Source organism: Magallana gigas, chromosome 8 (assembly GCF_963853765.1).
Source record: "Magallana gigas chromosome 8, xbMagGiga1.1, whole genome shotgun sequence".
Classification (NCBI taxonomy): Eukaryota; Metazoa; Mollusca; class Bivalvia; order Ostreida; family Ostreidae; genus Magallana; species Magallana gigas.
In genome coordinates, this window is record NC_088860.1 from 48,960,521 (window position 1) to 48,984,884 (window position 24,364).

Consider the following 24,364-nt stretch of genomic DNA (forward strand, 5'->3'; position numbering starts at 1 on the left):
TTAACCAGCTAAGTAGTAGTTACATTTTGTATCTAGTTTATGTTATCTTTTCTAGTTAATATCCTGAATAATTTGAATTACAAAAGTAAGATAAATCATATGTGATAAATTCCATGCAACACAAGTTGGTACATGTATGTGTATTTGTGTCTAACAGTTAATTAGAACAATATGTGTAACACCTCATTACAACCTAAATGAAAATTTAAGACTTAACTTAGATAGGTGTATTTTCTGATAAAAAATTACGAAACGTTTAAAAAATACAATCACTGATTTATTTTTTGCATCCAATGGAAAAAATAGCTCCCTCAATGTTTTTGTTTTATTTCTAATAATTTTAAATGGTGGTGTATGTCCTCATGAAGAAAGCATTTTCAGCCAATATCAAAACTTTATGATTTTATCACAGACAAACATGTCTTTGAATAGAATACATTTTAATCTAGATCTGTAGCATTAACGTAACAATATTCGTAACAATAAAATTATGATAGGAGAGATGTGTTCAAAATATATATTATCACAATTTTGAAGACTTTAAATTATTGCGATCCAAATAATAAAGACGTATGGTTTTATTTTAAACCCTCATATCCTTTAAATAATTAATTAGAGGAAAACTGACAATGTACACGATTTGAATCTGTGTAAAAGTGCAAAAAAAAACAACAAACAAACAAACAAACAAACCAAAAAAAAAAAAACCAAACAAAACAACTGCGACATATTTTGCAAATGGCCCAACAAATGTTGCATAAAAGAGTTGCAAAGTAAAATCTAATAATGGCAAGTAATGTTTATTGAATTTCGACAAAGTTTTCTGGTTCTAATTTGACAGATAACAACATTACCTACAACACATTTTCACATCTTGCAAGAATTTAAAAGTAAGCTGGCCAGGATAATTGCTACAATAATATGCATTCACGTCTATCAGCTTTTGATTTGTAATGATAAATCAAACTAAGAAAGAAAATGCATGTCGGTTTTGACAAATTTAAGCTCACTAAGTGAAATAATGTTTATCGGCAAACTTCGCCGTCACACGTCTTTGGCAACAATAACAATTTTTTTATATAAATCTCGGTGATGAAATGTATAGTTGTTCACAATATCCTTTCAAATTAAGGTCCTATTATTTTTGAGAGATTTTTGTGATAATGTAATTGAGCCTGTCTGCCAGCTTTTGTGAATTTGATAAAGAAAAACCGTCTTAAATATACACATGGTCCGTTTATCATCAACACTACGGACTGTTCTTTAACTAAGTTGTAATTCTTAACATTAGAGTTCTATTCTTGTACTGACAAAATAGTCTTCCTTAGAGTTAATCAATTTTATGTTCACACAGCTCAGCAGCATATTGATTGAAGTTTTCTTAAGGAATAGACTTAATTATGTTTTTTCAAAAACATTTGTTGACATATATTTTGCTCTATTCGGTATGATCTACACGTTGTGATTCAATACGATAGCGATATTTACCCAATATTTTTTTTTTTTTTAATTCAGATGATAATGTTGTTAACGTTAAAACGTAAAAACATATCAAAACAAAATAAATGTAGTTGTTCAATTTTAATTTCATGAATTGAATATTTCGTTAAAGTTTGTCCTTCTGAAAAAAAAATATTTATTAATCTTTGAAAAATTGCAATCGAAATTAAAGTTTTCAAGTTATATAGAAAGCATAAGATTTGAAAATTTAAAAGAAATGAACTACTATTACAAAAGCAGTAATTAAATGTCTTATTTTGTTTCAAACCTTTTTAACTTTAAATTTTACATAAGATATAATTTAATATGATATAGGGTGAATAAATTGTATATGTGCTTTATTCAATACAAATAACTAAAGGCAATCTACTTAAAATATTCTAGTTTGTTTTTTGTTTTGTTTTTGTTTTTGACTTGGATTTGAATAAAAACAGAAAACGGAAAGAATAAAAAAGGTAGAGAGATAATATGTTCTGATATTTAGATTACTCAAAAATCACCTTATCTATTATTTAAGTTAAAAACTATAATTAAAATGATGCTATCATTTTCATGAATTAAGAAAATATTTTTATTTAAAAATTATTTTTATCTTTTTTCTTTTTTTTTTTTTATGTAATTAATTATATTTCTTTCAGAAAAAGCTGGATGGCTATACGTTTCCAGTTTACTCAGCACAATTCTGTCCTAGAAATCAAACACAGTGGGATAAAAGATCGTCTGCCATCAACTGTACCAAGGACAATGGATACTTGTGTTTCCCGAACGAAAAGTTCACCCAGCTGCTGGAGTTCTGTTATAGAACTCGTTTCATATGGATACAGGAAGGTACACTATTTGCAACTAAACGATAAAGCTGCTAGATTGTAATTGGCGGCTAGGCATGTTCTATGTAGTTGTTCGTTACTGTGGAGCTAGTAAGCACGTCTACTTCAGCCCAACGCTTATTCTACACAGCGTAGCTTTGCACAAAGAGAGAGAGAGAGAGAGAGAGAGAGAGAGAGAGAGAGAGAGAGAGAGAGAGAGAGAGAGAGAGAGAGAGAGAGAGAAAGAGAGAGATATATTGTACGAGACATACTATAGACAGGTTATTCTAAGAAATAAACTATAAACATACACACGAAAATAAATGGTATTGTGTTTATTTTCATTTTAATGATTTCCAAGACCAAAAACGTACTTGCACTATTAAGGACTTTCATGTAATATTAAACATAATGTTTTTCGTTTAATTTTGTAATAGTTAATGGTGTGAGGCCGTATTTTTGACGCTTGTATAGACTGTTTTTTTGTTTTGTATTTGTTTAATAACCAATGGAATAGTTTTCCCGATTACTTATACCATGATTGAGTTTAGGTTAATCACAATAGATAAATAGAAAAGCCTATATCGCCTCTATCCTATCGCTTCAATATTTTTCATTGAAGTTTAATATGAAATAGTTACACATATACTGTCAGCATTTGCAATTGCATGAGCAAATATATAACACATGTCTGTTCTGCTATTTATAAAGTCAACAAATTTGTTCATGAAGTCATTTTGAATCAATCAATCAATCAATCATTCGAATTTGCAACATCTGTAACACAAAATGATATCAACATAGAAATTTTATAATTTAAATTTAAATGAAATTCAACAGCGTAATTGTCATGACACCGTTATTAAGATATAACAAAAATAATACAATAATATATTGAGTTCTAAATTTATTATATTAAAGTTTTGAAACGTTTGTCAGGGGTAAAAATTGATTTAAAAGAAGATGACGTCATAAAACTTGATCGTTTACCTTTTAATCTGACCTTGAAGTTCTGAGCGCGAAAAACCTTAATTGTCGTGATGAAGTATTTTCAATTCAGTTATTATTTAAGAAACTTGTGTTAATACGGATAAACTGAAATTAAAGCTTTACCTTCATAATGTGTCTGTATTTCAACATATGTTTGTATATTAAAATACCATAGTAATTTTACCTTATATGCCGTACATGATAAACTAAAAAAACACAAGTGACACATTTGTAAAAATGTAACATTAAATAAAAGGATTTGTCATATTTCCTATGAGGCCCATTGTTTTCTGCTTTAAGGAATTGAAATGCTTATTTTTTTTCTTAAGAAAAAGGATTAGATTTAACTAATATGAATAAAAAGAATTAAGCCATTTATTTCGAGTATTTCAGATATTAGTAAAAACAACTTAAGGTGATGCGTAGAACTTACATGTTATTTGTGGCAACACTCTTGCTCGGGTTCGAATGTGTAATGAGTTACGTAAAGTAATTTAAAAACTAAATAAAGAGTTTTTGTAAATATTTCATTATGCTTAAAATATTTACAGGTTCATGTTCACTATCAGGTTCAAATTTAATGACTTATACAAGATTGCTGTTGCACTTGTAGTTCTCAAAGTAAGGTTGGTCCTGTAACATTTACACGCTAATGGCGGAGTTGACAATCTATGTTATTTATGTCTCTGATTTTTGGAGTATGGTTTTTAATGAAAGGAACGGTCGTATCGTAATTCGTGTAGGTGATACACGAGTTTACACAAAAAAGTAGTGAGTGGCGAACGGATTTATTTTTACCTCTTAATTTTGCATGAATTGCAAATGAAGAAAATCGTGTCAGATAAGTCGGTCTTAAAAATCAAAATGGCGACCGTGACAAATCTTTTCATTGTAAAAGTTCTTGGAATCTTATTGTAAAAAAATATTTCTAACGTCAGGTGCCTGTGTTTGTGTTCGGTATACAAATGTTCACTTTGTTTATTCAGCAATTTTAGAGTTTTCGGGGTTTTCATAAAACTTTGATTACGGATACCGTCCGACTTGTGGATTTTCCCTTGGATCACAAAATTGAATACATCTAATGATTAAAATTATCTACTTTGATATAGTTGTTTGATTTTCCCGGTTAGTAGTAATTTTTTTAAAAATTTTCCTTGGGGTCCTATTTTACATAATATACCGTTGTGTCAATTTTCTACAATTATGAAGCCCAGGATTGAGTAACATTTAGACAAAGTATCGGACAATTGCAAAAAAGAATTAACATAGAGTGTAACAAATTATTCAAACTAATAAATTTCGGAAGCATATTCGAGGAAATCCAGGACAATTAAAAATTCTAACCTTCAAAAGACCCAGTCTTTCAGTACACTCAGTACTTTGATTTCTATTAAGGAAGCACTTAACGCACATAAGTCACTAATTTGAACTTTAATTTTGATTAGTTTTAGTATGTTACTTTCTGAACAGTTATGGATAATAATATCCTTTCTTTGAGAACAAGGAGGGGACGACTAACGAAATGTATCACCATAACGTTCAATTATCAGTGTATCATTGAATTGATTACAGGAAGAAGGTCTTTGGCACCTCATGTTTCTCTTCTAAAAGAGATACTTGAATGCTTTGCTGTATATGAAGTATTGTAAGATTATCGATAAATAAGTTCGGGCTAGTTTTACAATAATTTATAATTATTCGAATTTTTGTTAACACACCGTGTACCTACACAACAATAATAATTATTTAAGATAATAATTATTGACTTTTCCTATTAAAGAACCATCCAAATATTGAGGTACTTCTTTCTCTTATTACTAGCGTTGCATTTTCTGTCAATAGCGTAAATAAACTCCAAAGGCTGTTTTGATAAAAAAAAAAATAAACACACGATTGCCTTTGAAGAATAGGGAATTCAAAACTTATACGACAGCTTTTTTGAGTGAACAAATATGGTACAAAAATTTGATTTTGTTAAGTTGATAACAACATGGTTTTTACAACAGATAATATGAACAACTAATTTCCATCTTTATCTAGATCTGACATATCATTACGGGTAACAAAAGCAAACTTTAATCCGGTTCTAAATAAAAACATAACTAAAACCATTTACATTTACAAAAATTTACATTAAGCCTCCTTAAGTGCAGAATATCAGCATTTTAATTCCATTACAATACTTCTAATTCTGCGTGCTCATTGTAATATCATTGTATTTGTTTATTGTTTTAATAATCAATGTATGATTTCATTTCAGGTTATTGTTTGTATCTAAAAAAAGATGACTCGACGATATATTCATACAGCTGCAGCAGTTTCCAATTCGGATGTCATAATTCCTCCTTTCAATCATATGATTTGTTTAAACGTAAGTCTTTGGGAGTAATGTTAATAGCATAAAAAACAATAGCATTTGTGGTTTTATTATCATTCGTTAAGCACCAATTTTTGTTCGCAAAATAAAATTTTCATTGGATTAGAATTTATGACAAAAGTTTATCGGTATAGCAATCGTTTACGGGTGAAAGTGGCTTACATTTTGAAAGTGACAACATTTTCGAATATTAATGGAACTATTGTACACTTACTTATAAAATCCTTTTCAAATGTATATTTAAAATCAATAAAAATCATTTTAATGATTTTTTTGAAAAAAATCTTTCTGAGAACGAACCATTTTGAAATTTCTTTTATTTCTTATGCATATTCTTCGTTTGGTTTTGGAAAACATCAATATTAAACAAAAAATGACCGTCAGGTGCAAAGAACAAAAAAAACAAAAACAAAACAACACGGTTTAACCTCAGCTGATATGACGTCCTTTAGTTTTAATCGGTAGTTTGCTATCTTTTTTTTGGGGGGGGGGGGGGGGGGGTTCTTGGGGGAAAACTCATTGTTGGGCCATGGAAACTGAAGCTTGTACATTATCATACTTTTTTCCGATTAGTCAATGGTAAAAAAATATCTCACAAATACATGTATATCGTACAATGTTACTGTCTCGAAATATAAGCAATATTATGTGAAGAGAATTAAAGTACTTTTTTGAGTGCCCCCTTCGATCACATGCTCTTTGTCTTGCCAAATTTATGTTTTAAGTCAATCTATTAAATATATAATACATGAATTGAAATCACAAAACTCCTCAAGTATTTACCGGTCAGCAGAGGATGCTATCTTCTCCCATGCACCTGATCCTACCTCAATCTTTTTGGAGTTCCGTGTTGCTCTGCTTTAAATTTGTATTTCGTTTTATGGATTTTTTGAGATGGTTGACGGATTGTTTTTGTCGTTTTTTTCATTTCATCACAGTAGTCACATTAATTTTCTGTAACATTTTTTGTATGTTCCCTAATGCTAGTATAAAGATTTGTATAAAATTTATTTCCACTTTCGGAAGCTTTCTTTAAAATTTAGAAGCTATAATGTTAAGTTATTGAGGATAATCGTGTTGTATATCACGACGAAAATAACTTTTAGTTACAAAGTTAAAAAATACGAAGGAAAAACAGAAAAACTTCAGTATTGCATGTAGTTTCAATATTTTTCTACATATACATGTAAAACACAGTTATACAATCACGCTTATAAAGAATTGACGCTTGACGTTGAATAAACGTACAGTGCGCATTCGAAAGTTACGCATGATGTTTGTAAAAATTATATTTAAAAAACTAGACTCTTGTTGCAAAAGCAACAAAAAGGTCTTCCGTTTTGATATACATGTATCAATTTAACTGTAAGACATTGCTTCTCTAACAGAGAAAAAAGTGGATATGATAATCATTGTGAATGATATATACGGACGTTACTTACATGTAAAACAATGAGAATGAAAAAGAAATCAATTTCTGAAGTACTTTCTGTGACAACCGGAAGTAACGCCGAACTAAACAAAAATGTTAACCATTTGTACAATCATAAGTTAATCTTTCCTCAAATTTGGTTGTTCACGTCTCTGCCAGATCTAAGATCTCTTTGAAATAAATATTTTTTGTCTCGGGACCGGAAACGGACAAATGGAAGAGATTAATTAAAACAAAAGCTAGTATTTCTCATACATTTGCTCAGCGTACATCACTGTTTGTCAGGCTAGATGAAAAACCCAAGAAAGTCAGTTAAACTCGTTAAAACATGATTTGTTTGAACCCTCCTTGTAAGAACCGGAAGTGACAGTTGACAAAATTAATCCCGTTAAACACATCCCCAATCAAATTTCTATCAATCATGAAAATTTCGTGTCTAATTCGCTTACAGTGACAAAAATCTCGCGGACATCAAATTTGTAAAAAGGAAAGCTACATAGAGACCTTTGAGATATCTCACCGGAAGTAAAATTTATTTGCTAATTTAACATAATATAGATGACATATGTTATATTGTATACTGATATTTTCATTTTATGTAAAATGAATAAAATATGAATAAAACAAATTTTTGAAGTGCTTCCGGTGACAACCGGAAATTACGCCGATCAAAGCAAATTAAAGTATACACATGTACATACATAGGTCTATCATCCCACAAAGTTTGATTGTTCAAGTCGTCACCGTTTTTTAAGATCTCTAGGAAACAAGGTTTTTTTGTCTCGGGACAGGAAACGGACAAACGGAAGTGTTCAGTGAAAATGAATATTAGTATTTCCTAACCATTACACAACAGGACTTTATTGGCTATCAACATATCTTATAATGTCAAACAAAAACAGTTAAACTCTTAAACAACTTGAATTGTTTGAACACTTCCGGTGTGGACCGGAAGAGACGGTTGACAAAATGAGACCTGTTAAACACATCCTCTATCAAATGTCTATCATCCATGTAAGTTTTGTGACTTGGTCACTTACAGTTGATGAAATCTCGCTGTAATAAATATTTGTTTTAAAAAGAGTACCTGATATATTTAAGATAACTTACCGGAATTATTTTTTTTTGTGTTTATTAATCATCGGATAGATGACATATGAAAGCGTTTATACTTATGTTTCAATTCTGTATTAAACAAATAAAATGCGTAAAACCTAAATTTTTGAAGTGCTTCCGGTGACGACCGGAAGTTACGACGAACAAAACAAAATAGTTTAAACACATCTACAACTATAGGTCTATCATCCCTAAAAGTTTGGATGTTCAAGTCTTTATCGTTTCTGAGATCTCATTGTCCATAGCTTTTTATCGCGGGACAGGAAACGGACGACAGGAAGTGAATTTTGAAAACATAAAAACAAAATTCCTGGAGATATTATCATTTTCTAGCAGTCCTAAAAATATCAAGAAAATCTATCCAGCCATCTCTGAGAAATTTGGTTAAACTTTTTAAAAACTTGATTTGTTTGAACTCTTCCTGTGTGGACCGAAAGTGACGGCGGTTGACAAAATAAAAACGATTAAACACATCTTCTATCAAATGTATATCATCCATATAAGTTTCGTGTCTTGATCACTTACAGTGGTACAAACATTTGTTTTAAAAAAGGCTACATGAGATATTTGAGATATCTCACCGGAAGTTACGACGAACAAAACAAAATAGTTTAAACACATCTACAACTATAGGTCTATCATTCCTCAAATTGTGGATGTTCAAGTCTTTATCGTTTCTGAGATCTCATTGTCCATAGCTTTTTTCCGCGGGACAGGAAACGGACGACAGGAAGTGACTTTTGAAAAACTGAAAAAAACTCCTAGAGATATTATCATTTTCTAGCAGTCCTGAAAATGTCAAACAAATTCATCCAGCCATCTCTGAGAAATCTTGTGGACAAAAAAAGGGGAAAAAAATAATAATAAGAAACATTACAATCACTATAAGGTCTTCCGTTGGAAACGGAAGACCTTAATTAAGATAATAACATTACGTTGTTGTTACTGTGATCATCATTTTCGCTGAGTGTTTTGATAAATGATAATCATATATTTTCTTGATTTAAAATGAGTTGTGATAGATGTGCAAGTAGTGAATTCGCCGATTGATGCAATCTTCATTAATACAGTTCATAATTATGTGTTATTCTGAGGTCAGTGCTACACATGAAACATTGTTCACATTTAATGGTTGAAGGCACAAAATCCAGGCTTGCTACATTAATAATTTTTTATGCAACACATATTTTTTTGCAAATAGAGATCTCCATAGTAGATCTATGAGCTAGAATAGGTTCTGTGATAATTTTAATGCTTTCGAGTTTCCGTTAACAACCCATGCATATGGTCCACGTATTTCAGTCTTTTTTTATAGGACAGAAACTTGTTATTAACATTTTCTCTCATATATTCAATGAAGTTCTACAATTAAGTTTTCACAAAGAAATCTATAAAAAAATCAATCATTTTTTCTCTTATAGATTCGGGTTGTACATCAATTGGAAATGGTTGTTTTCTTGCTGAACCATCTTGCAAAGGGTAAGAATCTTTGGAAAAGTATTAAAGCATACATTTTAAAGGCTTTTACCAAATTAGTTATTTTTATTTTAATATTTTACACATTTAAAAGCTTACTACAAACTCTCTAATAAAGAGTTATGAATACAATTGTTTATCAGCTAAAAGTTTTTTAATTAAAGAACCATAATTTCAGATTTTATAATTTTGTTATAACATAGTTAAGGAATCATATTGAATATAGCATATTAAAAACGATAAAGCAGAAAACGCAATTTTAAAACGTTCCTTACGACTGCAACAAATTTAAACATTCTAGTCCCGTGAAGGGCTAATTTCCATTCAAAGAGGAGGTATTAAGAAACGAGTGAAAAAAGTCAGTTTAAAAATCTTCTTCTCAAAAATCAAATTGTCTCTAATATCCAAATTTTAACATTCGCTTTCTGATATATTTTATATGAAATTTGGTCACAAACTTTGTATTGTCAGCATTTTACAAGCAAAATCTGTGTAACAGTTTGTTACTTTTGGAGAATTGTCAACATTAGTTTTATCAATATCTTACCTTTTTAAGAGTTGTGTACATGGTAAGTTTCGTTATGTTGTAAGTTACTCTCTTTTGCCCTTAAACGATTTATAATGGTTCACACAACCACCACTGGCTTAAATTATATTATTTTACTTTACTTTAGAAAGCTATTTTGAACTAGAGACGAGCTCGTTGCAAGCAACGATTAGGTTTTCCGTCGTAGCTGCGTCATACTTGTGACGTATTACAAAAAATTGATAGCTGACCATAGTACAATATTAGATGTGTAAACACTGGGAAACAAAGTATTATATATCTGTGACCACGTAGATTTTACGGTGATAGAGAATTCGTCTGGATCTGCATTGGTCGTGTGCAGTACGAACCGGGTGAGGGAATGTTGGCGTAAAGTGTATAAGGTATAAGGTTGTGGCGCGCTGTGGGCCGTAAGCTAAAACGAAGGGTAGGTTTGCCGTATTCCCGAAGGTCCACCAGTACACAGTTCCAGAGAAATAAACAGGCAATTGATGCAAGATTCCACATTATAGGACGAGACTCAACGATGGCAACATTATAACAATTTAACAGACAGACATAAAGAGAGACTGAAAACCAATTTCTTCTCTTTTTTTTTACATCAAAATTAATTCAAAAATAAATCAAAATATATTTTTTCTTTGTATGCGTTAATGAAAATGTAGATCAGCAAGGGGTTCTTTGTTGTGCAAGCACCTACTTACATATATAATGTAACAGATTGTTACACGGGTCTACAACGATGACAAATATCGAAAAGGCAATATTGTGGGTGAAGGATGAATGTGTAGTTTGTTTTTGAAGTTTATTTTTGATACATGTAATTATATTAATCTGGATCGGTTATGTTTGTTAGTTTGTTTTGTTTATTAAAGAGGAGTATTTTCCAAGCACGTAGCATCGTTTTTTGAAAGTGGGGGGGGGGGCGGGGCAAACTCATCCAACAAATCTTGACAAGAAAAAAAAAACAGGTTTTTTTTTTTTAATTTTTCAAAATTTCACTCATAATTTCATGATTTTCATAGCATTTTTTTTTACATGCTACCAAAATGGGGGGGGGGGGGGGGCAACTCCATGATAATTCAATTTTTTTTATGTAAATTTTAAAAAAATAGTTGCTTCGAGAAAAATGGGGAGAGGACATCTTTATGTCATATAACATGTGAAACTGATTTCATTCCACCCACAAGCTTGAAATAATGAAATAATTTTAAGGAAAACAATATAAATAGACGTCATAAATCCCATATCAAACGACATATTACCACTTGATTCTGCGCGTCTTTTTAATGAATTTATAAACAGCGGCAAATTCTAAAATGTATTTTTAAAGGTAATGTTACATGTAGCTGCAAGTCTGTAGACCTTGTATGAAAAATTTCGGATGGTAGTCAATTTTTCCAGGATACAGACCGAGCGGTACATATATGCAGCTAAGGTAACTAAGAATAATTCCAATAAAATACTTTGTTGAGTAATGCAAGCTTTTAAGATTTGTATAAAATATAACACCCAAATACTTCGTCTTACATTCGCTATTTGTAGAACAAGCAGAACCAGTATCAGTCTGACCGGCCTCACCATATACATTGCATTGCATTGCTCTGCATGTACACAATTTCTTTTAAAAATTAAACACTTAAAGTGTTCATCTATATGGCTACACATAACGTGCACACGTGATTCAAAATAACCCAGACGGAAAACGGTAAAGAATTCAGTCATTGAGTCTACGTTTTATAGATCTGGTAAGAAAACACATTGCGGGTCTGAATGTTTGTTGATATGTCAATCTATCAATATACAGTTTGTTAATTATTTTCGATTGCTAAGGCTACAGCGTATTTGATGAACATTGAACAACATTTTTTCCATGCCACTTATTTCCATGGAAGATAGCGAATACAAGTATAAAGCATTTATAAAATTTATTTAATTACCTCTTTAGAATTGTGTATGGAATAAATAATTTATAAGTTGCTGCTGAAGGTTGTTTGGTATTTTCGTTTGTAGACGTTTTGCAAGTAAAAAACCTGAAACGCGGGGCAAGTCATAATTAATATCCCTAATAACCGTAACTTAAAACTAGCGGCTTTGGATTCAAATATTATCGTATACGAATATTAAGTTCACTTTTTAAAATCATCTCCACGATGATAATTATATTATATCCATCGCAAATCAGTATGTTCTATCGGGAGCAATCCCGCGTTCGTTTAAATTGCCAGCGTACATTTGTCATGACAGTAATACACATTGTGCTTTATATGACGGCCGAGTATACGTATTGTAGAAAAGTTGAGTTTAATTACCATGCATTGGAACCATTTTATTAACACATCTCCCAGTACTGAAACAATTCAAAATGTCTCTGTTACAGTAACACAGTGGGGCGTTAATCGTGTACGTCCAGCTCTACAAGCACATGCACTGTCGTCTAGGCGACGGCCTGAATACAGCTAGCGTCCTATCGATCGGATACCTGAGTCTCTTAATGCATCTAAATATAGACAGGGGCACAGTTATGAAACAAACAACAAAAATAAGGTCAAAGAGGTTTATCTATATGAAATGAAAATGTACATATGTATAAAACATTTGGGAATTTTATGTGGAATTATTTTTGCGCGCTACATGTATCAGTTAGTGCATTACAAGAAGCCCTTTCATAACCTCATAAACGTGCGCACCCCCACACAAATGGACCGAACTGACAACAATTGTTTCTGCAAATACTGACTATAAATTACGAAAACATTAAATTAAATACTATAGAAGGATTCAAAATTAATTTCTTTACAACTTTGCTTAAATAATGCATTAGAAATGTTTATTCCTTTTTAAGTTATTGATAAGAAACTTTGGACGCCTCAAACTCCCTAATTATAAGGGCCAGCCCCTTTTTCGGTATACCGAATGAAAGGTCTGGGTAAGACCAAGAACTTTTAAAAAACATGTTATAACAAATTTTTATCAGGTAGAAAACTAACAAGGAAAATACGCGAATTTTTTGATTTTTTTTCTTACCTTTGTTTCAACATCTATACCTTCCCTTTTATTTGCATTTAAATAATAAATAAAATATATCTCGCACAAATTCAATGTATTAGCTTCCAAACCAGCCCATCTTTGAGACTCTGCCAGTCATCGTTAAAGCTAAACCCCCTGGACAAAAGAAGTCGTTAAATTTTACTTAAAGGGGAATAACTCAAAACCGGATAGGGATTTTCCTCAACTAAAATATGCAACGACAACATCACGCGGCATGTTATCAGTCCTGAAACTTTCAAAACAATCAGTGAACAAACGAGCGAGATATTAAGGATCAAAGTTGGCGTCTAGAAGAAAAAGAAAATAATAATAAATTTGAAAAAATGTTCAGAATAATAGTAAGGTTTTCCGCTGGGAGCGGAAAACCTTAATTACCATGCATCGGAACCATTTTATTAACACATCTCCCAGTACTGAAACAATTCAAAATGTCTCTGTTACAGTAACACAGTGGGGCGACGCGTTAAACGTGTACATCCAGCTCTACAAGCACATGCACTATCGTCTAGGCGACGGCCTGAATCTCCTATCGATCGGTTACCTAAGTCTCGTAATGCATCTAAATATAGACAGGGGCACAGTTATGAAACAAACAACAAAAATAAGGTCAAAGAGGTTCATCTATATGAAATGAAAATGTACTTATGAATAAAAACATTTGGGAATTTTATGTGGAATTATGTTTGCGCACTACTTGTATCAGTTAGTGCATAACAAGAAGCCCTTTCATAACCTCATAAACGTGCGCACCCTCACAAAAATGGACCGAACTGACAACAATTGTTTCTGCAAATACTGACTATAAATTACGAAAACATTAAATTGAATACTATAGAAGGATTCAAAATGAATTTCTTTACAACTTTGCTTCAATAATGCATTAGAAATTTTTATTCCTTTTTAAGTTATTGATAAGAAACTTTGGACGCCTCTAACTCCCTAATTATAAGGGCCAGCCCTTTTTTCGGCATACCGAATGAAAGGTCTGAGTAAGACCAAGAACTTTTAAAATACATGTTATAACACATTTTTATCAGGTAGAAAACTAACATGGAAAATACGCGAATTTTTTTGATTTTTTTTTCTTACCTTTGTTTCAACATCTATACCACCCCTTTTATTTGCATTTAAATAATAAATAAACTATATCTCGCACAAATTCAATGTATTAGCTTCCAAACCAGCCCATCTTAAAGCTAAACCCCCTGGACAAAAGAAGTCGTTAAATTTTACTTAAAGGGGAATAACTCAAAACCAGATAAGGATTTTCCTCAACTAAAATATGAAACGACAACATTACGCGGATTGTTATCAGTCCTGAAAATTTCAAAACAATCGGTGAACAAACGAGCGAGATATTAAGGATCAAAGTTGGCGTCTAGAAGAAAAAAAAAATAATAAGAAATTTGAAAATTTTTCAGAATAATAGTAAGGTTTTCCGCTCCCAGCGGAAAACCTTAATAAGCTGCTTTGATTAGAATTTTGGCCAATGTATACCAGGTTAGCAATATGAACCCTGAGTCTCTATGTACGTTGTACGTTACACCATTTAACCCACGGGTTTTCTTCATACTACACCATTCATATCAGTATAATTTTGAAAAATTCCATGAGTTAAAAAAAATATAATTAAGACTTGCATTTTGTTGCCAGAAGGATTATGAATTAAAATCATTTTGACAATTCTAGGGGAGGGGGGAGGTATACGCCCCTTGAATCCGCCACTGATTTACCGTTTATTCTATAAAATACTTTCCTTTCCAATACAAGGTTTGTTGCATATAACATAAGTGATAAATGGTTAATAAGTAAGTAATAGAAAATGTTATACTTTTTATCTATCCCCATCCTTTGAAATGTTTAGAACTATCCTACAATCAAAGAGGGGACCCCGCAAGTGCATCCAATCGATATTAATAGCAATACATGTACACTTCTGTACATAATATTCTTTTTATTTTAAAAGATGAATAGTATGGGTGGTCGTATTTGACTATTTAAAAACAGAATTTTAAAAAAGCCGATCTATTCAATTAAATTATTTTGAACGTGCATTTAAATGTATATGTACTTCAATTAAAGGAACGAAATATCTAAGTTATTTTTTTTGTTGGTGGTTGCAGCTTTCCCTTTCTCTTAAATTTATCTCAATTATATTTCATTGAAAAAATAGTAAAAGCCTTGCATTTTTATTACTTACATCTAATTATTATTAAATCATAGTGTATAACCAGCACCATTACAATATGTAATCTTTGAACATGGTTACACTACTTTTTTTTTGTAGATTAAATGTTTTGAGTACGAATTTGAGAAAGCTCTGAAGCTTACTCAGAAAATCGCCGTTTACTCAGCCGAAGTACGAATATGAGTATGAACTATTCTATAATCTCGATTACTGAGAACGCGTACGATTTGGAGTTTGAGATCACACTTAAGAAAGTTTTATAACATCGGGGCCAGATGTTATCCTCCTCTGTCAGCTAGCATCTTTTTAGCATCCGTGCTTGCTCCTGTTTTGTGTTTTTCCATTGATTTTGAACACCATTCTTGATCACCGCATATTATCGTAGTATTTTTAAAAAATTGCGACAAAGTGAGAAAAACAATTAAAACAAAATTTAAACAAAAACACATCATATACCAATATTAGTGTATTTTTAAACCTTCTCTAAAAAGTATCGGACAATATATTGCAAAGAAACGTAGCAGGCACGCTTTGTCGGTGTTTGTGACAAATTATTTTAAAATGATTTTAAAAAAAATACAAACAAAAGAAAACAAGCAAAAATATAACAAATCGTCCCATTCTTATCTGTTTGATTCGAAGAACTGCAATAAAGTGTTCTACAAATGACATGTTACAGTATACATACAGTGCAATACATATGTGCTTGTTTTTCTATTTTCTTTTTTTCAACAGTTCAGACACAGCAACCAGTCTTCCAGAAACAACGAAACCAACACATGTTGAGATTGTCACTAGGAATTACAGTACAACAGCGTCCACTGATGAAAAAAAAAACGAAACCCTAACATATAATGACTATTTCATCTATGATGAAATATTTATGATGCCAATTCTTGCTGGAGTACTTATTCCTATCATTTTATTCTCCATGCTGTGTGTCATTTACAGGAAAGGTAAGACAGTTGATTTTGGTTTCTTTTTGTTTTATCTGAACCGTATATTGAAAGACAATTTTGCCAAAAATATGATTATTGGCATTACAATGAATTAGAAACCAATCAATTTAAAAATGTTGTTAGGTACAGAGGCATTTTCACATCTAAAGAGCGCGCAATTAAGTAAATGTTGGTAGAAAAGAAAAATGGAATTTATACATACCTTCTTCCAGATTTGATAGATTTGATAGATGCGTGCATTGTAATGTGCAATTTGTCAGCATATGAATCTATATAGCTTCATAAACAGTACAACTATTGTGTACAAGAACTTACATAACATTAAAAAAAAACAAAGGGCAAAACAAAATGCGCTACTAGTATTTGTAAACTAAATAAGCTACTTTTGGCTACTCAACAAACCTAAACAATATCATAGAAGCCTGGGGGGTGCTCGACAGGGTCTGAGTGATTTGATTCTAAAAACAAAGGCAAAAAACCTCTGGTGGAACCAAGCAGGGTCTGAGTATGTAAAGAACAAATTTTAGGGAAAGCAAAGCAGGGTTTTAATTCACTTGCAGGACTTAAAGTTACTTAAGTTTTCCGACAATAGTAGCGGTCCGCAAGTTATAAAACAGCCTCGGGTGGGGGCAAATTATTTAAACTGAACAAACACAAAACAAACTGAAGATTTGCAGCTGATTAATGTACGATGAATACACTAACAGAATTCAAAATTACTCACGTTTTCCGACCAAGGTAGGAGGGGGGGGGCGGCAAGTTATAAAACAGCCTCTTGGGTGGTGGGGAGATGGGGGCAGCAAAATATCTGTTATTTAAATTGAACTAAGACAACAAAATGAGGATGAAGCAAAGCAAACCATGGGTAGAGCAGAGTTTATAGCTGACTAGGAAATGGTCAATACATTCACATAATTCCAGATTTCTTAAGTTTTTCGAGTCTAAATATTTAATACATTTACACAATTCCAGATTTGTTAAGACTTTCCTACAGGGCAAAAAAGGACATGTGGCGAGTTTGGCAGATTAGATTGAAGGATGGTGTAATTGTAATCAGCTGTAATCCATTACAGACTAATGAGTAATCAATAATCATCTGTTTTTCTGATTACAAGTAATCGTGATTGAACCATTTATTCTTAAAAAAGCCTGTAGTCATGATGAATTATTAAATACTTTTATGATTTTATTAGTAAAATTAAAAGGCTTGAAATCATAGTTCATTAGAGATAATATGGTTTCAGTAAGAAATGGGTATGAAATATGTTTTTGGCAGCTAAGATGATAAAGGTGTGCTTTTAGTAAGCTTAGGTAACATTATAACAACAGTGATATAGTTATCAATGCATGCCTTGTCAACCACTGTGATAACTGTAGTAAAAACATATACTTATACCAATTTGTAGTTTATGTTCAGCACTTGTCAACACAGTCAATTATAGGTAAACGGTTTTCTGTTTAATCTATATAATTCAACATTGTGTTATACCAAGACTCTTTCTTTGCTCTAAAATTATTACAGTAGCGAAGGAGAAAATTCAAGAGTACTATACACCAATATACACCAGAAGCGGTGTGAATCAGATATGGGTACTAAAAAACCCTGAAGAATTATTAGAACTTTGAGGTCACAAAATCTTATCAAAATCAATAACATCAAATCGTACAATTTCTAAACGCTTTATGCAACCAATTCTCATGTGAAGTTAAAATCTAGGCTTTTTGATAGCATCGAGAGTTGTTTTTTGAATAAAAATAGAACTCGTAGATTATTACCTTGTCATCGAAAACCTTCAAAACTACTAGTATTTCGTTAAAAACCATTTAACAGACAAGAACTCTAAAGTTGACATTTATAAGATGCTTGAATTTATGATAGACAACACCTATGTAGTTTTTGGAGACCAGACCATCCAACAACCAGTCAGAATTTCCATGGGTATAAGTTGTGCACTTCTATTGACTGACTTATTGTTATATTCATATGAAGCAGAGTTTATTCCAAACCTTGTGAAAGACAAAAATAGAACACTTGCTGTGGCCTTGAACTCGACATTTAATTAAATTAATAATGTTTTATCCTCTTAAAACAGTTACTTTCACTCTTATGTTATATCCCAGTGAGCTTGAATTGAAGATACCTGAGACATATGTTTCATCTGTGTTGCTCCGCTTTGAATTTGTGCATTGCTATATGGATTTTTTAGATGGTTCACAGCTATGGTCATTTTTCATTTGATAGACACATTAATGTCCTTTCCTTTTTAATAGAAAAAAAGTTAATGGTAAACTATATGACAAACTAAATGATTTTAATTTTTTCATCGTCGACCTCCTATACTGATGTAGCAATAAACCATCATCACCTGGTTATGGGGTTTTTGTCTCTCATCTTATTCGTTATGCAAGAGCATGCTCTACATGCAAACAATTTCTCAAACGAGGCAAAATACTAACAAACAAGTTGTTGGAACAAGACTATCAAGAACCTCCATTAAAAGCATCTTAACGCAAGATTTATGGTCTAAACAACGACCTTGTCAGCAAGTACAATGCTTTCTGGCGTTTTCCATTCTTAGTAGATCATTATACACCGGACTGGCTACGGTTTCTTCCTTTTTTTCATGATCTTGACAATGAGCACATGGCGGGTGTGACTGGTCTGCAGGCGATGTCTTCTCCTTCTAGGCACCTGATCCCACCTCTATCTTTTTAGAGGTCTCCGTTTTTCTGCTTTGAACTTGTGTATCGCTATATAGATTTTTGAGATGGCTGAGAGTTTGCTATTGTCATTTTTATTTGATGGATACATTAATGTTCTATCTCTCTTTTTTTTAAACAAACACAGATATATATTCTAAAATGCAACTCTTAAAGATGATTAGAAAACAAACATTTCAAGTGGCAATAGATGCACACATACAAAAACGTAACCAGAATGGTAATAGTAATAAAATGCAACGGAAAAATATATTGTTTTTTTTACATAAACATAATTATTTGAACTAATTTTAAAAAAACCAGCAAATATTGGTTATGTAATGTAAAGTAATCACAAAAAATCATGATTACAAAAAAGAAAAGTAATCTAGTGTAATCGATTACTTCTAGAATTGGATGTAATCAATTTGTAATCGATTACCTTTAAAATTTTAAGTTATTGCAATGTAATCCATTAATTTTAAAAGTAATCGGCCTCATCCCTGGTTAGCTGTTATTCAACCTTCACTACCACAAAATTATGTATGATAATAGTTAAAGTGTACAAATTAAGATAAAATAATTCATAATATACATATGCCAGAAGTTTTAATGGAGTAACTTTAAATTTGGGCTTTTACATGCCTTGTTGACAGCAACAAAACATGTATTTATTATTTTCTAAAGCATGAAATTGAGTACAATCAACACTAAGTAGATTAAATTATAACTAAAAACAGGTCTTTGAACATTTTCAGATAAAAAATAATATTTGATTTTTAAATGGAGTTGCGGGGAATAGTGGGTGAATTAATTGAGTATTTGAACATTCGAAGTGGTTTTTTTAGCAATTGCAGTTGGTCTTCATCTGTTGTCGTGCGGTGTGCGTCGTGGAGAGTGCGTTGTGTTGTAAACATTTTACATTTTTAACTTCTTCTTAAAAACTACAAGGCCACTAGTTACTTTTTTAGTGTAAAGCATCTCTATGTTCAGAGGAATCACAATTTTGAAATTCGTGGCTCTACTGGGCTAAAATGGCCATATAGTAAAAGTGTATTGAATCTTAGAAAAAAGGAGTAAAACTAAATGCATGGTAATGATGATCATGAAGACTTTACCAAAATTGTGAAATTCATGACCCCTTGAACAGGGATTCGGGTCCTAGGGTGTGACCAATAAGAACACATACTGAAAATATATTAAATCTTAAAAATTTTCTCTTCTTTTATATATATTTTAGAAAAACTAAACTGAGTGTGGTTTTAGCTATGAAACGAAATTCAATGAAATAATCGACATGTCAAAATATAGGTTATGATAAAGTTTTAAACCATAGGAGATATAATGATTTACAACCTTAACGACAACAATCCAGATAGGAAAAGTGTATTGTAGGGTATCAATGTCATTGTCGATATGAGAGAGAGAGAGAGAGAGGGAGAGAGAGAGAGAGAGTTTGAGAGAGAGGGAGAGTTTTGTAGTGTCATATTCAATTTTGATTTAGAATTTGAAATTGTTTGATTTGATACAAGCATATACACACAGTTAAGCCACTCATAGGAGAAAAGAGAGGAGGTAGATAGGATAGGGCAGACCAACTAGCAAGCTTTAATTTGAACGGTGTTAACGCACTTGTGATTTACATCGACTCTCTCTCTCTCTCTCTCTCTCTCTCTCTCTCTCTCTCTCTCTCTCTCTCTCTCTCTATCTCTCTCTCTCTCTCTCTCTCTCTTTCTCTCTCTCTGATCACCTAGCATTTCCTTTTCCGTGGAGGGGTTTGGGGTAATTGTGATTTCTTACATTAGCTACCAAAAATGATAAAAAAAACCCATGGAATTTTCTTTAAATTGTGTGCGGATGTTGTACTCAATAATCTGTTTTCAGTATATAAATTTCGGGGGGGGGGGGGGCTATATAGTCCTAATTTAATTTCTCAGTTAATCTGTCCCCACTTCGTTCTCTCTTCGTTTTCCAGGCGCTTTTTTTGATTTGGCTCGGCAAATTAATTTCAAACTCTCTGTGTAGCTCCATAACGATGCACTATAGATAATTTATGAGTAGTTTTACTTTTGATAAACAGGTATATATATATATATATATATATATATATATATATATATATATATATATATATATATATATATATATATATATATATATATATATATCCGTACTTAATTACTTAATTAAATTTGACTCTTATAATTGGATTTAATGTTCCAATAAATATAGGGTAGGAATGAGTAGACGGGACCTTTTTGCGCATATCATACTGTACCATTCATTCAACACAGGTATTAGCACTCATCGAGTTCGACTTTCATTTTTTTATCCACTGGTTTTAAAGCTATTAATTTTTGAAAATATTTCGAATTTATGGCCTGATTATATATAAATTAGAGCTACGCTGGTGCATCTATTTACCCAAATGGACCAAAATATAACTAAATGAATCTAAATAATTTGACAAAATTAGTTTTAAACGACTCATTTTTCAATTCTAATCGGGTATGTCCTTTAGAAAAATCTTGAACCACACACATGTTTAGCAAATAAAACGACAATTGTTTCATTTTTTTATGGGGAGGGGATGGTGCCGGTAAAAGACATATATTGTTTGTGGCAGTTGGGCTATACTCTCATTTGTTATAATAGGTATTACTATACATATTGATATAAAATGAAAGTTTCCAATTACACTGTACATAGCTTCTATCATGCATTTTGACCCGCGCGATACTTTAAGACAATTTTCAAAGCATCTAATGTAATTCAACCGATCATTTTTGGAAATAATTTTTCTGGATCCCCGCCTGATACGTCCGCCTCCATGTACATTAGAATTACATGTACGTTGACCATAATATGTAAACATTAACTTAATCGACTATGTTATGTGACGATAACATTTTTTATCAATGTATTTGCAGGATAGGTAACAAATAACAGCCTATTTGTTGATTTCCGCACTGGTTATTTGAGATAATTTGCCGCCATCTTCTATGCATTCCCCACACCAAACACAGTTTCTTTATTTGGTGTTCTGTGTGTATGGCGACAAATTGGTAAATTTGCACTTCTCGCCCCTTGTAGCTTCACCCTGATTACATTTTATCTGGCTAAGTGTAATGTAGTAGTATATTAAGTACACACATCTTTGCAGTGCTTATTTACATCTTTAGAGAGTTACTTACATACAAAGTAAACTTTTGTATGATTTATATGCAATTATTGTCAATTTTGATGCATTGGGGGGGGGGGGGGTAGGAAACTACAGTCAACTTGGGTGTGATACATATGCCTGTCTATACCTTCTATTCTTTCTTGTTGATATATCAATGAATGAATTATAACAAACTACAACAATAGATTTTGAAAAATTCATGCACAATCAAATTTTTAAAATTTTACTGTTCTCTGCACAAGAAATCGGCAATGTGAACAAATTGGCACCCTATTATCCCTACCTTTAATTGTACAAAATATGTATCCTTCTATATTGAAAACAATGCCAAAAGTAAGACTCATAAGAGGTTGTTTACTCAAGAAAAGGGGAAAAAATTGTATATATTAATTATTCCGTATGATGTGATAATATTTCAATGATTAGTTTATAATCATAGTACTAGTGTATGCCTGTATACATAAAAAACGATAAGTAATGCTTATATTTATTGGTGAAACCTGGACTGATTATTTATATTCAGATTAAAACGTATTTTATATACTAATCTTCATGCGCGGAGGGGTCTATAAAGGAGGGGGTCTGGACTTTCCTCGGGAAAATTGAAGCTTAATATACGTAGTAATATTATTGAAAATTGGCCTAGTACCCCCCTACCGAAAAAAAATTGGCTCCGCTTATGAAGCTCTCTACCATAACCGCATTTTTACACAAAAAGGATGAATAAAGCCGGGTATTAAACTATTGGTGGTGAAATACCCCAGGGTTCAAACGCATCAGGTGAAAATGCACAAGGGCAAACAAAATCACATAGATCTGCGAAACACACTGCATTATTACTATTTTACTTGAATATTCTGTGTAAAAATAAATACAAACAATTATTTAGTTAGCTAGGGAGAAGTGAACATAGCATTTATTTGTATATAAGAGCATGTACTAATAATCTTTATTTAGAACAGTTTGATGTCGCTAGGATACGTGTTTTCAGATCCTTGATTTGATTGGTTAATTAGATATTGAATTTCGAATTTCGAATCTTGAATCTCGTATTTCGAAATTCGAATCTCGTATCTCGAATGATCCTTCTCGGCTTTCGTAATAAACATATATCAGACATCAGCTCCTACAGTCTACTTCTATGGTTTCGTACTATTTTTGTCCCCCACCGCAACGCGGAGCAGGAACATAGAAATGCCGGGCGTCCGTCCGTGTGTCCGTGCGTCCGTGGGTCCGTGTGTCCGTGCGTCCGTGCGTCCGTGTGTCCGTGCGTCCGTCCGTCACACTTTTTTGTAAGCGCTCTCATGCCTACAAATTTTGACGGATTTTCATTAAATTTATACCAAATTTTAATACCACTATTACTTTAGTCAAGTTCGAAAATCAGCATTGGTCGATACTTTTTATTGGAGTTATGGGACTTTTACCACAATAATGACTCCGTTTTATCCAAAAATTGACCTTGTAAGCGCTCGGAGGCCTACAAATTTTGACGGATTTCATTAAATTTATACCAAATGTTTATACCACTATTACCTTGGTCAAGTTCGAAAATCAGCATTAGTCGATACTTTTTGTTGGCGTTATGGGACTTTGACCACAATAATGACTCCGTTTTATCCAAAAATTGACCTTGTAAGCGCTCTCATGCCTACAAATTTTGACGGATTTTCATTAAATTTGTACCAAATGTTTATACTACTAATACCTTGGTCAAGTTCGAAAATCAGCTCCTACAGTCTATATTTCTGTTGGCGTTATGGGACTTTGACCTCAATAATGACTCCGTTTTATCCAAAAATTGACCTTGTAAGCGCCCTCATGCCTACACATTTTGACGGATTTTCATTTAATTTATACCAAATGTTTATACTACTATTACCTTGGTCAAATTCGAAAATCAGCATTGGTCGATAATTTTTGTTGGAGTTATGGGACTTTGACCACAATAATGACTCCGTTTTTTTCCCAAAAATTGACCTTGTAAGCGCTCTCATGCCTACAAATTTTGACGGATTTTCATTAAATTTATACCAAA

The 24,364-nt window shown here is 32.1% G+C and overlaps 2 protein-coding genes across 2 annotated transcripts in view; both read left to right on the forward strand.

The window, feature by feature from the left end:
- Nucleotides 1–24,364, forward strand: part of LOC105340291 (uncharacterized) — a 754,579-nt gene that overhangs the window by 324,365 nt on the left and 405,850 nt on the right. Inside the window, exon 5 of the mRNA XM_066069388.1 lies at nt 16,219–16,439. Coding sequence (XP_065925460.1) covers nt 16,219–16,439 — 221 coding nt within the window. The remainder of the gene's footprint in view (nt 1–16,218; nt 16,440–24,364) is intronic.
- The window catches only part of LOC105327281 (uncharacterized), a 347,963-nt gene that overhangs the window by 14,436 nt on the left and 309,163 nt on the right, over nt 1–24,364 (forward strand). The window lies entirely within an intron of this gene.